Below are 14,992 nucleotides of genomic sequence, written 5' to 3' on the forward strand. Positions count from 1 at the left end.
CCACTGTCATATTTTAAAGAACTAGAAAAAATAATACTTCATTTTATATGGAATCAGAAAAAAACTCAAATAGTCAAGATGGTACTCAGAAATAAAAAGAAAGCAGGAGGATTACGCTACCAGACCGCAGACTATACTATAAACCAATAGTGATCAAAACAGCATGGTACTGGCACAAAAACAGAGAGGTAGATGTATGGAACAGAATAGAGAACCAAGAGATGAACCCAACTATTTACGGTTATTTGATCTTTGACAAGCCAATTAAAAACATTCAGTGGGGAAAAGATTCCCTATTTAACAAATGGTGCTGGGTGAACTGGCTGGCGACTTGTAGAAGACTGAAATTGCACTAACATCTTTGACCATTAAATAAGGTAGACTCTCACAGGATTAAAGATTTAAACTTAAGACATGAAACTATAAAAATACTAGAAGAAAGTGCAGGGAAAACTCTTGAAGAAATCAGCCTGGGTGAATATTTTATGAGGAGGACCCCCCGGGCAATTGTAGCACCATCAAAACATAGTACTGGGACCTGATCAAACTAAAAAGCTTCTGCACAGCCAAGAACGCAGTAAGTAAAGCAAGCAGACAGTCCTCAGAATGGGAGAAGATATTTGTAAGTTACGTCTCTGACAAAGCTTTAATAACCAGAATCACAGAGAACTCAAATGTATTAGCAAGAAAAGAACAAGTGATCCCATCTCAGGGTGGGCAAGGGACTTGAAGAGAAATTTCTCTGAAAAAGACAGGCACACGACCTACCAACATATGAAAAAATGCTCAATATCCTTAATCATCAGAAAAATGCAAATCAAAACTACTTTGAGATATCATCTAACTCCAGCAAGATTAGCCCACATCACAAATTCCTAAAACCAGAGATGTTGGCATGGATGTGGAGAAAAGGGAGCACTTACACTGCTGGTGGGAATGCAAACTAATGCATTTCTTTTGGAAAGATGGTTGGAGAACACTTAGAGATCTAAAAATAGACCTGCCATTTGATCCTACAATTCCTCTACTAGGTATATATCCAGAAGACCAAAAATCACATTGTAGCAAAGATATTTGTACCAGAATGTTTACTGCAGCCCAATTCATAATTGCTAAGTCATGGAAGAAGCCCAAGTGCCCATCGACCCATGAATGGATCAATAAATACTGGTATTTAATAATACTGGTACACCATGGAATATTATGTAGCCTTAAAGAAAGATAGACTTTACCTCTTTCATGTTTACATTGATGGAGCTGGAACATATTCTTTTTAGCAAAGTATCGCAAGAATGGAAGAAAAAGTATACAATGTACTTAGCCCTAATATGAAACTAATTACAGTTTCAAACCCTATTATAGCCCAAGAAGTAGGGGAAAGGGTAGACGGAGGGGAGGGAAGGGAAATGGGGAGAATTGGTAGAGGGAGGGTAATTGGTGGCACCACACTACGGTGCATCTTACAAGGGTACACATGTGAAACTTACTAGGTGTGGAATATAAATGTCTTAACACAATAACTAAGAAAATGCCATGAAGCCTATGTTAACCAGTTTGATGAAAATATTTCAAATTGTATATAAAACCAGCACATTATACCCCATGATTGCATTAATGTATACATCTATGATTTAATAAAAATTAAAAAAAAATATGTTTGGTAAAAATAATAAACAATAAAAATGATTTATTGTTTAAAAAAAAAATCAAAAAGACGGCATTTGGAGAACTTCTAGATAGCCTGAACATGTGGAAGTTCCAAGAGAGTGGCATAGCCATAGATAATCTGGAAGCTCCATGACTTGCCTTATGTATCTCTTCCATCTGACTGTTCATCTGTATCTTTCGTAATATCTTTTGTTTGTTTTTATAGTATCTTTTATAATAAATGAGTAATTAAAATGTTTCCCTGATTTCTGTGAGCTGCTCTAGCAAATTAATCAACAAGGAGGGGATCAATGAGAATGCCTGATTTACAGCTAGTTGATCTATAGGATCTATAGGTAACATCTATTACTTATAACTGACATCTGAAGTAGAGGGGCAGTCATGAGGGACTGAGCTCTCAACCTGTGAGATCTGACACTACGTCCAGTTAGACAGTGTCAGAACTGAATTGAATTAGAGGACAAATAGTTGGTGCTCACTGGAGAATCACCTATTGCACAATTTGCCAGAGGCTAAGTTACTGGTGAAAAGAAATCCCTGCACATACTGGTATCCTGAGGTATTATGTTTTTTTGTTTGTTTGTTTGTTTGTTTTTTCTTTTTGAGACAGTCTTACTGTGTCGCCCTTGGTAGAATACCGTGGCATCACAGCTCACGGCAACCTTAAACTCTTGGGCTCAAGCCATTCTCTTGCCTCAGCCTCCCAAGTAGCTGGTACTGTAGGCACCCACCACAAAGCCCAGCTATTTCCTTTTTTTTTTTCTATTTTTATTTTATTTAATTATTTACTTATTTTAAAGACAGAGTCTGTCTTTATGGCCCCCAGTAGAGTGCTGTGTCATCACAGCTCACAGCAACCTCCAGCTCTTGGGCTTAGGCAATTCTCTTGCTTCAGCCTCACGAGTAGCTGGGACTACATGTGCCCACCACAACACTTGACTATTTTTTTGATGCAGTTTGACTGGGGCCTAGTTCAAACTGCCATTATGGGTATATGAGGCCGGCGCCTTACTCATTGAACCACAGGTGCTGCCCCTGAGATTACAATACAATTATGCTGTATTGAATGCTGAGAAAGAGTGGGAAAAACACGTTAATTTTTTCCTTTGTAGCCTAAAAACCCTTTCCCACTTTCCATCTGAGAAAATTTTACAATTTTCTATCAATATTATCAGGTATTCTCTAAGAAGACTGAGGTTTCTCTACAGCTCTCCTATTATAAGTCCTCCCAGAATTTCCCCTATAGGTCACTCACAGCAATGATAGTTTTCTGTAGCATACACTTAAAAATTCTTCCAGACTCTATCCATTACCCAGCTCCAAAGGTGCTTCCACATTTTTCATTTATTTGTTATAGCACCAATTTTTTGTCATAGACTGCTGTAACAAAATACCTTAGACTGAGCATCTTATAAAAAGTGGAAATTTATTTCTCACAGTTCTAGGGGCAGGAAAATCCAAGATTCAGTGTCTGACAAAGGTCTTCTTCCTTATAAACAATGACCAATATCTGTGTCTTCACATGATGGAAGGGGAGAAGTCTGGTCTTTTCAGCCACTCATAAGAACATTTAATCTCAATTATAAGTGCTCTATACTTAGGATCCTATTCCCTCCCGAAGATCCTACCTTCCAATTACCTTAGCATATGAATTTTGGGGGAGACACAAATATTTAATCCATAGCAGAAGTAGACATACATACGTGTAGTCATTTGGCTATGATTAACATATTTGTTTTATTATGAAATTTAATAAACTAAAAACTAGTTATGAGATCAAGATTTACATTTGTTAATGTATGATTAATATGTAAATCTAATCATTCACTTTAAGAACAGTTCTGCTATAATAATTGAGTTCAAAATTCAAGTATTTAATAATATTCTATTCCACAAAACATAATTAAAATAAAAACAGAAAATTTTAAATGGTCTTAGAGTAGTTTCATCCAACTTACGTCATGCACATATCTAAACCAGCTCTAAATTATTAAAAACAGTTATAAATATCTAAAACAGTTATAAATTATTTGGGGTGGGCGGGACACAATTGTAAGAGGGACTTTATGTAGCAAATGCAATCATTATAACCTAATTCTTTGTACCCTCAATGAACTCCAAACAATAAAAAAAAAAGACAGCTACTATAAATTCAGTAAGTGAGTGCAGCACCATAGCACAGTGGTTATAGCACCAGCCACATGCACCTGTTCAAACTCAGCCTGGGCCAACTAAACAACAGTGACAACTACAACAAAAATTAGCCAGGCGTTGTGTCAGGCACCTATAGTCACAGCTACTTGGGAGGCGTAGGCAAGAGAATTGCTTAAGCCCAAGAGTTTGAGGTTGCTGTGTGAGCTGTATGCCACAGCACCCTACCAAGGACGACATAGTGAGACTCTGTTTCAAAAAAAAAAAATTCATTAAGTGACTTACCTCTTCTTCTGCTAATGTTGTCAAAACATCATCAGTCAGGGGAATTACTACAAAAACAAAACCAAATTATATATATGTTTAGTTAATTCTAAAAAAATTAAGAATTTGATCTAAAGGACACCAAAGACAAAAAATTAAAGATTTCCTTCTCTTCTCCTCGCCTATCTATCAATCTATCTATCTACCTATCTGAGACAGGGCCTTACTCTGTCACCCAGGCTAAAGTGTAGTAGCACTATCATAGCTCACTGCAGCCTCCAATTCCTGGGCTCAAGCAAACCTCCTGCCTCAGACTTCAAAGTAGCTGGAACTACAGGTACATGCCATCATGGTTGGCTAATTTTTTTTAATTGTTATTATTATTTGTAGAAATGAGGTCTCACTATTGCCGGGGCTGTTCTCAAACTCCTGGCTTAAGAATCCTCTCACCTCAGCATCCCAATGTGTTAGGATTACAAGTGTGAGCCACTCGGCCTGGCCTCCCTTCTCAATTTCTAGGTTATATAATTTTTAATGAAATATGTGCAGTTTTTATACAAGTATTTTTATTTAACACCTTTGCACATATGACCAATTATATATAATTTTTAATAAATTTTATATTTATATACTTTGTTTTCAGTGCTTTTTTCTTTTCTTTTGTTTTTCTAAACCCTTAAAAGCGTAGTTAATGATTAATAATGTGTTCCTTAAATATTCTTCTCTGTAGTCATATTATCCTACGTCTGCAAAAATTCATATGCGTATACGTATACACATATTCCGTACATATGTATGTACATAAAAAGGTTGTTATTTTTATCATTTCTGGTTTTACATGAATGGAATCACATCATGCATATTATTCTCATCTTGCATTCACTCAACAAAAACTCTGTGAAAACCCTTTCTATTCATTTGATATAAATCTAATTCATAATTTTTAAGAGCTGCATAATATCCCTTAGAGTGAACATACTATATCGAGCAGTTTCCCCTATTGACTAAACATTAACTTTGTTACTACTTTTTTTAGCACAGCAAACAAGGAAGAAGCATATTTTTATTATGCTTTTATGTAATGATGCTTTCATTGCTATAGAACAGACTCCCAGAAATGGAATTGCACAGAATAAAATGTGTATTTTGAATTTTAATAGAGGATATCAGATTCCTTTCTAGAAACATTTCTATGACCAATAAATAAAAAATAAGGCTGGGTATGGTAGCTCAGACCTATAATCCTAGCATTCTGGGAGGCTGAGGAAGGAGGATTGCTTGAGCTCAGAAGCTCCAGACCAGCCTGGAGTAAGTCCCCAGCTCTTAAAATTAGAAAAAATGGGTGGCGCCTGTGGCTCAGTGAATAGGGCACAGGCCCCATATATGGAAGGTGGCAGGTTCAAACCCGGCCCCGGCTGAACTGCAACAACAAAAAAATATAGCCGGGCGTTGTGGCGGGCGCCTGTAATCCCAGCTACTCAGGAGGCTGAGGCAAGAGAATCGCCTAAGCCCAGGAGTTAGAGATTGCTGTGAGCTGTGACACCACAGCACTCTACCAAGGGGGACAAAGTGAGACTCTATCTCTAAAAAAAAAAAAAAAATTAGAAAAAATTAGCTAGGCATTGTGGCAAGCCTGCAGTCTCAGTTACTCAGGAGGTTGAAGCAGGAGGATGAGTACAACACAGGAGTTTGAGGTTGCTGTGAGCTAGGTTGATGATATAGTACCTTAGGCTAGGCAACAGAGTGAAACTTAAGTCTCAAAAACAAACAAAAAAAAGACACAAAAAGATATTATAAACTCTTCAAAAAATTTTGCCAGTCCAATGAGAAGGGACTTTTTTAACTTTACACAGCAAAATCTAGTAAGTGTCCATTCAATCCTTACACTAGAAAAATTTCCTTTCCTAGTGAAGCTCTATCTGACAATTCTCAAATAATATGCTACTGAAAACATTCAAGGATATTTGCTATTCTAGAGAGGCTACTAACAGGAAAGAGCTTTTTATATGTGCTTAGATGGTCTTATATTAGAACCCATGTAGGCAACGCTAGGATGGCTACTAAATGATTTTAATAAACATAATGAGAACAGTTCTAAGACTACAAAGTTAAAAAAAAAAACTCCCTCTTGATTGGTGTAATATTTCAATATTCATTCATTCATTTTAAAAAATGCAACGTGACAGATTCTATGACTATAAAAAATATAAAAACCCTTCTAATGTGGTAGGCTGAAGATCAGCAATGCTATAAGACACAGAGTATAAGGTCACAAGGCAACTATGTTCAGTGGCACCAGGAGGACAAGATATGTGTGTGAAGAGATGACACCAAGGAAAATAAAAATTAAGAATTCCATGATATATAGCATCAAAAAGAATAAAATATTTAGTAATAAATTTCACCTAAGAAGCCAAAGACATATGCTGAAAACTACAAAATGTAGGTGAAATATATTAAAAATTATATATAAATGGAAAGCCATCCTATGTTCACAGATTAGAAAATGAATATTGTTAAGATGTCAATACTACCAAAACCAGTCTATAAAGTCAATGCAATCATATAAAAATCTCAATGATGTCTTCCGCAGAAACAGAAAATTTCTTCCTAAAATTCACATGGAATCTCAAGTGACCCTAAACAGCCCAAATAATATTGAAAAAGAAGCACAAAGTTGAAGATCTTACACTTTCAGAGTTCTAAACATTTTTTTTTTTGAGACAGAGCCTCAAGCTATTCCCCTGGGTGGCGCACCTGTGGAATCACAGCTCACAGTAACCTCCAACTCCTGGGCTCAAGCAACAATCCTGCCTCTGCCTCCCAAGTAGCTGGGACCACAGGCGCCCGCCACAACACCTGGCTTGCAGCAATCATTGTTTGGTGGGCCTGGGCTGGATTTGAACCCGCCACCTTAGATGTATGTGGCTGGCGCCTTAGCCACTTGAGCCACAGGCATCAAGTCCAGAGTTCTAAACTTATTACAAAGCTACAGTAAACAAAACTGTCTGGTAAGGACATAAAAATGACATACAGACCAGTGGAATAGAATAGTGAGCCTTCACATAACCAGTCAAATGATTTTTTGACAAAAACGCTAAGACAATTCAATAAAGAATGAAGACTGTTTGCAACAAATGGTATTGGGAAAATTGGGTATACACATGCAAAGGAATGAAGTTGGATGCTTTCCTAATACCATATCCAAAGATTAACTCAAAATGATCATAGCAAAACTTAAGGGCAACACTATAAAACTCTCAGAGGAAAACACAGGGCAAAACCTTCATTACACTGGATTTGGCAATGATTTCTTGATTATGTCACCAAAAGAACAGGTAAGAAAAGAAAAATAGGGTAAATAGGACTACATCAAAATTTAAAACTTCTATTCATCAAAGGAAACAATCAACATAGTAAAAAGGCAATCTATAAAATGGGAGAAAACATTTGCATATACATCTAATAAAGAGTAAATAATCAAAATACATAAAGAACTCCCATAAGTTAATAACAGAAAATCAAAGACCTAATCAGGTTTTTCAAAGATTTTTTTTTTTTTTTTTTTTTTTTTGAGACAGAGTCTCACTCTGTTGCCCTGAGCAGAGTGCCATAGCGTCATAGTTCACAGCAACCTCAAACCCCTGGGCTCAAACAATCCTTCTTGTCCCAGCCTCCTAAGGAGTTGGGACTACAGACACCCACCACAATGCCTGGATAGTTTTTTTCTACTTTTAGTAGAGACAGGGTCTTGCTCTTGCTAGTCATGAATTCCTGAGCTCAAACAGTCCACCTGCCTTGACCTCCCAGAGTGTTATGATTACAGGCATGAACTGTAATCATAAAAACCCACCTCGGTTTTTCAAAGGATTTGAATAGACTTTTCTCAAAAGAAGACAAATAACTGGCCAACTAAATGAAAAGATGCTCAACATTACTTATAATTAAGGAAATAAAAACCAAGATCACACTGAGATATTACCATCATGAATAGATTTTTTTTCAAAGGAAGATATACAAATGGGCAACAAACATGAAAAGATGTTCAACATCACTAATTACCACATCCACTAGGATAATGACTTTGTCAGTTTGTGCTATTATAACAAAATACCACAGACTAATTTATAAATTATACACATTTATTTCTCTATTTTTAGAGGCTGGGAAGTCCAAGATGGAGGTGCCAAGAGATTTGGTGTCTCACAGGGGCTTGCACTCTGTTTCCAAAATAGGTTTTCTTGCTGTGCTCTCACATAGTGGAAGGCGAAAGAGAAAAAGAGAAAAAACTGGGATGCTTCTGGCAACCTCTTTTATAAGGTCACTAGTCACTGTGTAAAGGCCTCACTTCTTAGTATTATCATATTGGTAATTAAGTTTTAACATGTGAATTTTCAGGCACACATTTATAACACAAGTGATAGCTACTATCAAAAAATCCAGAAAGCGACAAGGGTTGCCAGGGATCTGGAGAAAATGAAAACACTGGGCACTGTTAGAGGGACTGTAATAGCGTTCAAATACTATGGAAAATAGTATTGTAGTTACTCAAAGAATCAAAATCAGAAAAAACAACACATTAAAAAGTGAGCAAATGACATGAATAGATTTTTTTTACAAATGGGGGACAAATATGAAAAGATGCTTAACAACACTGGTAATCAAGGAAATGAAATTAACACCATGTAACAGTAAGATACCATCTTGTCCCTGTCAGAATGGCCATTATTAGTAAGTCAAAAAACAATAGATGTTGGTGTGGATGAGGTGAAAAGGGAATGCTAGAGGCTGGGCACAGTAGATCGCTTGAGCTCAGGAGTTTAAGACCAGCATGAGCAAGAATGAGACCCTGTCTCCACTAAAAATTACCTACCACCTGTAATCCTAGCACTTTGTCAGGCTAAGGCAGGTGGATTGCTTAAGCTCAGGAGTTTGTGACCAGCCTGATCAAGAGCAAGACCCTGTCTCCAGTAAAAATAGAAAAACTGAGGCAAGAGGATCGCTTGCATCCAGGAGTTTGAGGTTGCTATGAGCTATGATGCCATAGTACTCTACTGGGGGCAATAAGGTAAGCCTCTGTCTCAAAAAAAAAAAAAAAAAAAGAAAAAGAAAAGAAAAGGGAATGCCTACATGCTGTTGGTGGGAATGTTAATTATCACCTCTGCAGAAAACAGTAGGGAGATTCCTTATAAAAATAAACATAGATCTCCATTAGATCCAACAATCCTGCTACTGGGTATCAACCCAAAGGAAAAAGTCATGACATCAAAAAGACACTGATACCCTAATGTTTACTGTAGTCAATTCACAATTCTAAAGATAAGGAATCAACCTAAGTGCCCACCAGCTGATGAGTGAATAAAGAAAATGTGGTATACATATACCATGGAGTACTACTCAGCCATAAAAAGGAATAAAATAACATCTTTTACAGCAACTTAGATGGAACTGGAGATCATTATCCTAAATAAAGTATCTCAAGAATGGAAAAACAAATATCACAAGTTCTCACTTATAAGTGAGAGTTAAACTATGGGTATAAAGTTGTCATAAAGTGGTGTAATGGACATTGGAAACTAAGGAGAGAAGGGAAAGATGAGGGAGGGGTTAAAAAATTACCTATCAGGTACAATGTACACTATTCTGTGACCAGTACACTAAAAGCCCTGACTTCAGCATTATCTTATACAATTTGTCTATGTAACAAAAAGAATTGTACCCCCTAAATCTATTGAAATAATAAACAAAAAAACCAATACAAACTAAAAACAAAGAAAACACCAGTGTTGTGTGATGTACTATTTTTATTTCTGAGTATATAGTCAAAAGAACCAAAAGTAGAGCTTCAAAGAAATATATGCAACCCGTGTTCATAGTAGCACTCATATTCACAGTAACCAAGAGATGGGAAGAGCAAACAACAGAATGAACAAAAACATGGAATGAAAGTATCATAAATCCTACAGTCACAAGGAAATAAGTCCTGTCAACGTTTGAGGAAGCTTGGAAATAGATCAATCCTTAGTTAGGCCTTTGATAAGACTCTATCACTGCAGCCTAGACATCCATAAGCAGAGGACTTAACTAAGTTATCTAGACTACTACCCACAAAACATGTGAGGTAATAAATGCCCACAGATTCCCAACCTACAAAAATTGCAAGACAATGAATGCTTATTAAGCCATTCCAAAAAAAGCTCAAAACAAGACTGTAAAAACGCTAGTAACTATAGAAGCTGGCCTCTGAATCTACTGCGGCTAACTTTAAATATATTTTTCTTTTTCTTTTTTTTTTTTTTTGGGAGAGAGCTTCAAGCAGTCAATCGCCCTGGATAGAATGCCATGGCAACAGCAACCTCCAACTCCTGGGCTTAAGTGACTCTCTTGCCTCAGCCTCCCAAGGAGCTGGGACTACAGCCACCCACCACAATGCCCAGCTATTTTTTGGTTGCAGTTGTCATTGCTATTTGGCAAGCCCAGGCCATATTCGAACCCTCCAGCTGTGCTGTATGTGGCTGGCGCCCTAACCACTTGAGCTACAAGCACTGAGCCAACTATATTTTTCTTTTAACTTTAGGTTTGAAAACATATAATTTAGAAAAGAAATTTCTAATATGAAAAAGCCTGTTAATAATGTTATAAACTGGTGATGAAAATCTAATGTAAATCTGAGGCAGCAGAACTCAGTATTTAGTGACTAACTATATGTCATATATGAAAAAGGAAGAATCTAGGACTCTTAAATTTATAGCTAATCAAACAGATTCCATTCAAAGGGTCAGAGAACAGAAAAGGTCAGTCCATGAATCTGAGATATCTATAAAATATTTTGGAAAAGATGTCTAAAAAGATTTCTTTGTAACAAAGATATTTGACTTTGATATTACAGAAAAGTCCAGCTTGAATATATATGAAGAGACAGATACATATGAAAGTTGTTATGGGCTGACTTGGGACCCTGAAATTGGGTCCCAATTTTCAAATTCCTAACCCCCAATTCCTTTTTCTTTTAAATTCGTGCCTTAAGGACACATTTCTCAGAACCCCTCCCCTAGTACCTTTTAATGTGATTGTATTTGAATTTTGGTGTTTAAAGTGGTAATTAAGTTAAAATTAGATTACAGTAGGCCCTAATCCAATAAGATTGCTATTATTATAAGAAGAGATTAGGACATAGAAGACCATAGAAAAACACAGGAAGATGACAGCCATCTGGAAGCCAAGGAGGGAGGTCCTTTGAAGAAACCAACCAACCTTATTAACACCTTGATCTTAAACCTATATCTTCCATAATTATAAGAAAATAAATTTCTGTTAAGCCATCCAGTCCACACTACTGTGTTATGACATCCTAAGTAAATCAATACAAAGTTATTATCACAGATGTATCATATTTTTAAAACAAACGGAAAATATAATACAAATATAAAATGTAGAGTATAAAGTGAAAAGAGCTGAACACAGTCCTCTGGAGAACACCAATATTTAAACATCTGAGTATGAGCAGCCTACAGCCTTTGAGATGCTAAGTATAGGATATACAGGTAAAAGCAAATTAAATCATACTTGTATACCAACATATACCTACTGAATATTCTAACATTAAAGACTAACAGGTAGAAGATGTAATGGGCATTGGCATGAAGGCAGTGAATAAACCAAGAATGTGGATGAAATTGTATAGAAAGAGAATAATGAGAAAAGATAGCTTAGGACTGCTTCTTGGGGAATTTCAGTAACTGGGATGCAGAGAATGAAAAGCCTACAAAGGAGATTAAGAAAAGAAGGGTAGGCTCAGCGCCTGTGGCTCAAGCGCCAGCTATATACACCTAAGATAGCAGGTTCGAATCCAGCCCGGCCCGCCAAGCAACGATGACGGCTACAACCAAAAAATAGCCAGGCATTGTGGCGGGCGCCTGTGGTCCCAGCTACTTGGGAGGCTGAGGCAGGAGACTCGCTTGAGCCCAGAAGTTGGAGGTTGCCATGAGCTGTGATGCCACAGCACTCTACCCCAGGGGGACAGCTTGAGGCTCTGTCTCAAAAAAAAAAAGAAAGAAAGAAAAGAAGTATATCAAACCAGCCTGAGCAAGAGTGAGACCAATATCTACTAAAAATAGAAAAACTAGCCAGGCATGATGGCAGATTCCTGTAGTCCAGGTACTTGGGAGCCTGAGACAAGAGGATTACTAAAGAAGGGAGATATAAGAAAAAGAGGGTGTAGTCCATATAGAAAAGTAAATATAGACTTGGCACCTGTAGCTCAGCAGCTAGGGCGTGAGCCACATACACTGGACCTGGCAGGTTTGAACCCAGCCCGGGCCTGCCAAACAACAATGACAACTACAACAAAAAAAAAGCCAGGTGCTGTGGTGGGTGCCTGTAGTCCCAGCTACTTGGGAGGCTAGGCGAGAGAATTGTTGAAGCCCAAGAGTTGGAGGTTGCTGTGAGCTGTGACACCACAGCACTCTACCAAGGGCACCACAGTTAGACACTGTCTCAAAAATAGTAATAGTAAATAAATAAATACAGGTTATCCTTCAGACATAGTTCAAGATTGATTCCAGATCACCATCCTAAAGGTAATATCATAACAAGGTGAGTAATATGAACATTTTGGATTACTAGTTCAAATAAGATATTTTTACACTGTATTAAGTCTAGTAAGTGTACAATAGCACTATACCTAAAAAAAATGAATATAGAAGTCCCCAGGTTACAAAGGAGATAGGTCCTATAGGTTTGTTCTTAAGTCGAACTTCTGGGTTAGCTGAAACAGGTACATTTACCTATTACCAGTAATAGCCTCCATTCATAAGTGCAACATCAGTCAGATGTTTGTAATGCTAATGCTAGGACTTACTATAATAGCCTCCATTCGTAAATGCAAGTTGTACATAAGTCAGATGTTTGTAACTCAGGGACTGCTTGTGCACTTTAATTAAAACATACTTTAGGCTCGGTGCCTGTAGCTCAGCGGCTAGGGTGCTAGTCACATACACCAAAGGTAGCAGGTTTGAGCCCAGGCTGGCCCTGCCAAACAATGACAACTACAACCAAAAAATAGCCAGGCATTGCAGCAGGCACCTGTAGTCCCAGCTCCTTGGGAGGCTGAGGCAAGAGAATTGCTTAAGCCCAAGAGTTTAAGGTTGCTACGAGCTGTAACACCACGGCACTCTACTGAGGGCAACACAGTGAGACTCTGTCAAAAAAAAAAAAATAATAATAATAAATTAAAACATACTTTATTACCAAAACAAACTAACTGAGATATCTAATCTGAGCCTACAGCAAGCTGTAATCTTTGCTGGTGGAATCTTTCTTCAGTGTTGATGGCTACTGACTAATCAGGATGGTGGATGCTTGAAGGCTGGGTAGCTATGTCAATTAAAAGATAAAGCTACTTTGCCACATCGATTGACTCTCCCTTGCACAAAAAATTTCTCTATAGCGTGCAATAATGTTTGATAGTATTTTACCCACAGAACTTCTTTCAAAATTGGAGTCAATTTTCTCAAACTCTGTTGCTGCTTTATCAACTACATTTATAGACCCTTGTTCTCATTTCAACCATGTTCACAGCATCTTCACCAGAAGTAGATTCCATTTCAAGAAACCACTTTGTGCATCCATAAGAAGCAATACCTTATCCCTTTGGGTTTTATGAGATTGCAATGATTTAGTCACATCTCAGGCTCCACTTCTAATTCTAGGTCTCTTGCTGTTTCCATGACATCTGCAGTTCCTTTCTCCACTCAAATTTGGAACCCCTCAAAGTCATCCATGAAGGTTCTACCAGTCCCCCACCCTCCCCAACAAATCATGATTGTTCTTAGAGGCAACTAGAATGATTAATCCTTTCTAGATTTGCTATATACTTTCACCAGATCCATCAGTGAAATCACTATGGCAACTACAACCTTATAAAATGTATTTCTTAACTAAAACTTGAAAGTCAAGATTATTCCTTGATTTATAGGCTACAGAATGAATGCTGTTATTAACCATGAAAACAAAATTAATCTTCTTGTATATCTCCATTAGGGCGCTTCAGTGACTACATTGTCAATGAGCAGTAATATTTTCAAAAGTGACCTTAAAATATTCAGTAAACTGTACTGTATATAGATGTGTGCTCATCCAGGCTTTGTTTTTCCAATTCAAGAGCTCAGGTAAAGTAGATTTAGTATAATTCCTAAGGGCCCTAGGACTGCTAGAATGGTAAATGAGCATTGGCTTCAATTTAAGGTTACCAGCAGCATTATTGGTTCCTAACAAAAAAGCCAGGCTATCTTTTGAGGCTAGGTATTGACTTATCTCTATGTATAAAGTCCTAGAAGACTGAAAATCTGTCGTTGAGTGTAGCCACCTTTATTAAATGATCTTAACTAGACCTTCTGGATAACTTGTTGCAGCTTAAACAGCAGCACTTGCTGCTTCATCTTTTGTTTTTGTTTTTGATCTTTCATTTTTACGTTACAGAGATGGCTTCTTTCCTGAAACCTCATGAACCAACTTCTGCTAGTTTTAAACTCTTCTTCTGCAGCTTCTTTTTCTATGTCAACCTTTATAGAATTGAAAAAGAGTTTTTTTTCTGAATTAAGCTTTGGCTTAAGGAAATGTTATGGCTGGACTAACTTTCTATCCAGACCACTAAAACTTTCTCCTTGTCAGCAAAAAGGGTGTTTCACTTTCTTATCAGTTATGCATACACTGAAGTAGCACTGGTAATTTTCTTCTAGAATTTTTCCTGTGCATTCAGTTGTTTAACTATTTGACACCAGAGTCCTATCTGATGGCCTATCTGGGCTCTCCACGTGCCTTCCTCATTAAGCTTAAGCAATTCTAGCTTATGAATTAAAGTAACAGATGTATGGCTCTTTCTTTGACTTGAATACTTAGAAGCCAATGC

The 14,992-nt window shown here is 37.2% G+C and overlaps 1 protein-coding gene across 1 annotated transcript in view; it reads right to left on the reverse strand.

Moving 5' to 3' along the window:
- The window catches only part of CENPK (centromere protein K), a 41,026-nt gene that overhangs the window by 18,613 nt on the left and 7,421 nt on the right, over window positions 1-14,992 (reverse strand). The window contains exon 5 of the mRNA XM_023510856.1: window positions 4,105-4,151. Coding sequence (XP_023366624.1) covers window positions 4,105-4,151 — 47 coding nt within the window. The remainder of the gene's footprint in view (window positions 1-4,104; window positions 4,152-14,992) is intronic.

Source organism: Otolemur garnettii, unplaced genomic scaffold (assembly GCF_000181295.1).
Source record: "Otolemur garnettii isolate 467f Iridium unplaced genomic scaffold, OtoGar3 scaffold00017, whole genome shotgun sequence".
Taxonomy (NCBI): Eukaryota; Metazoa; Chordata; class Mammalia; order Primates; family Galagidae; genus Otolemur; species Otolemur garnettii.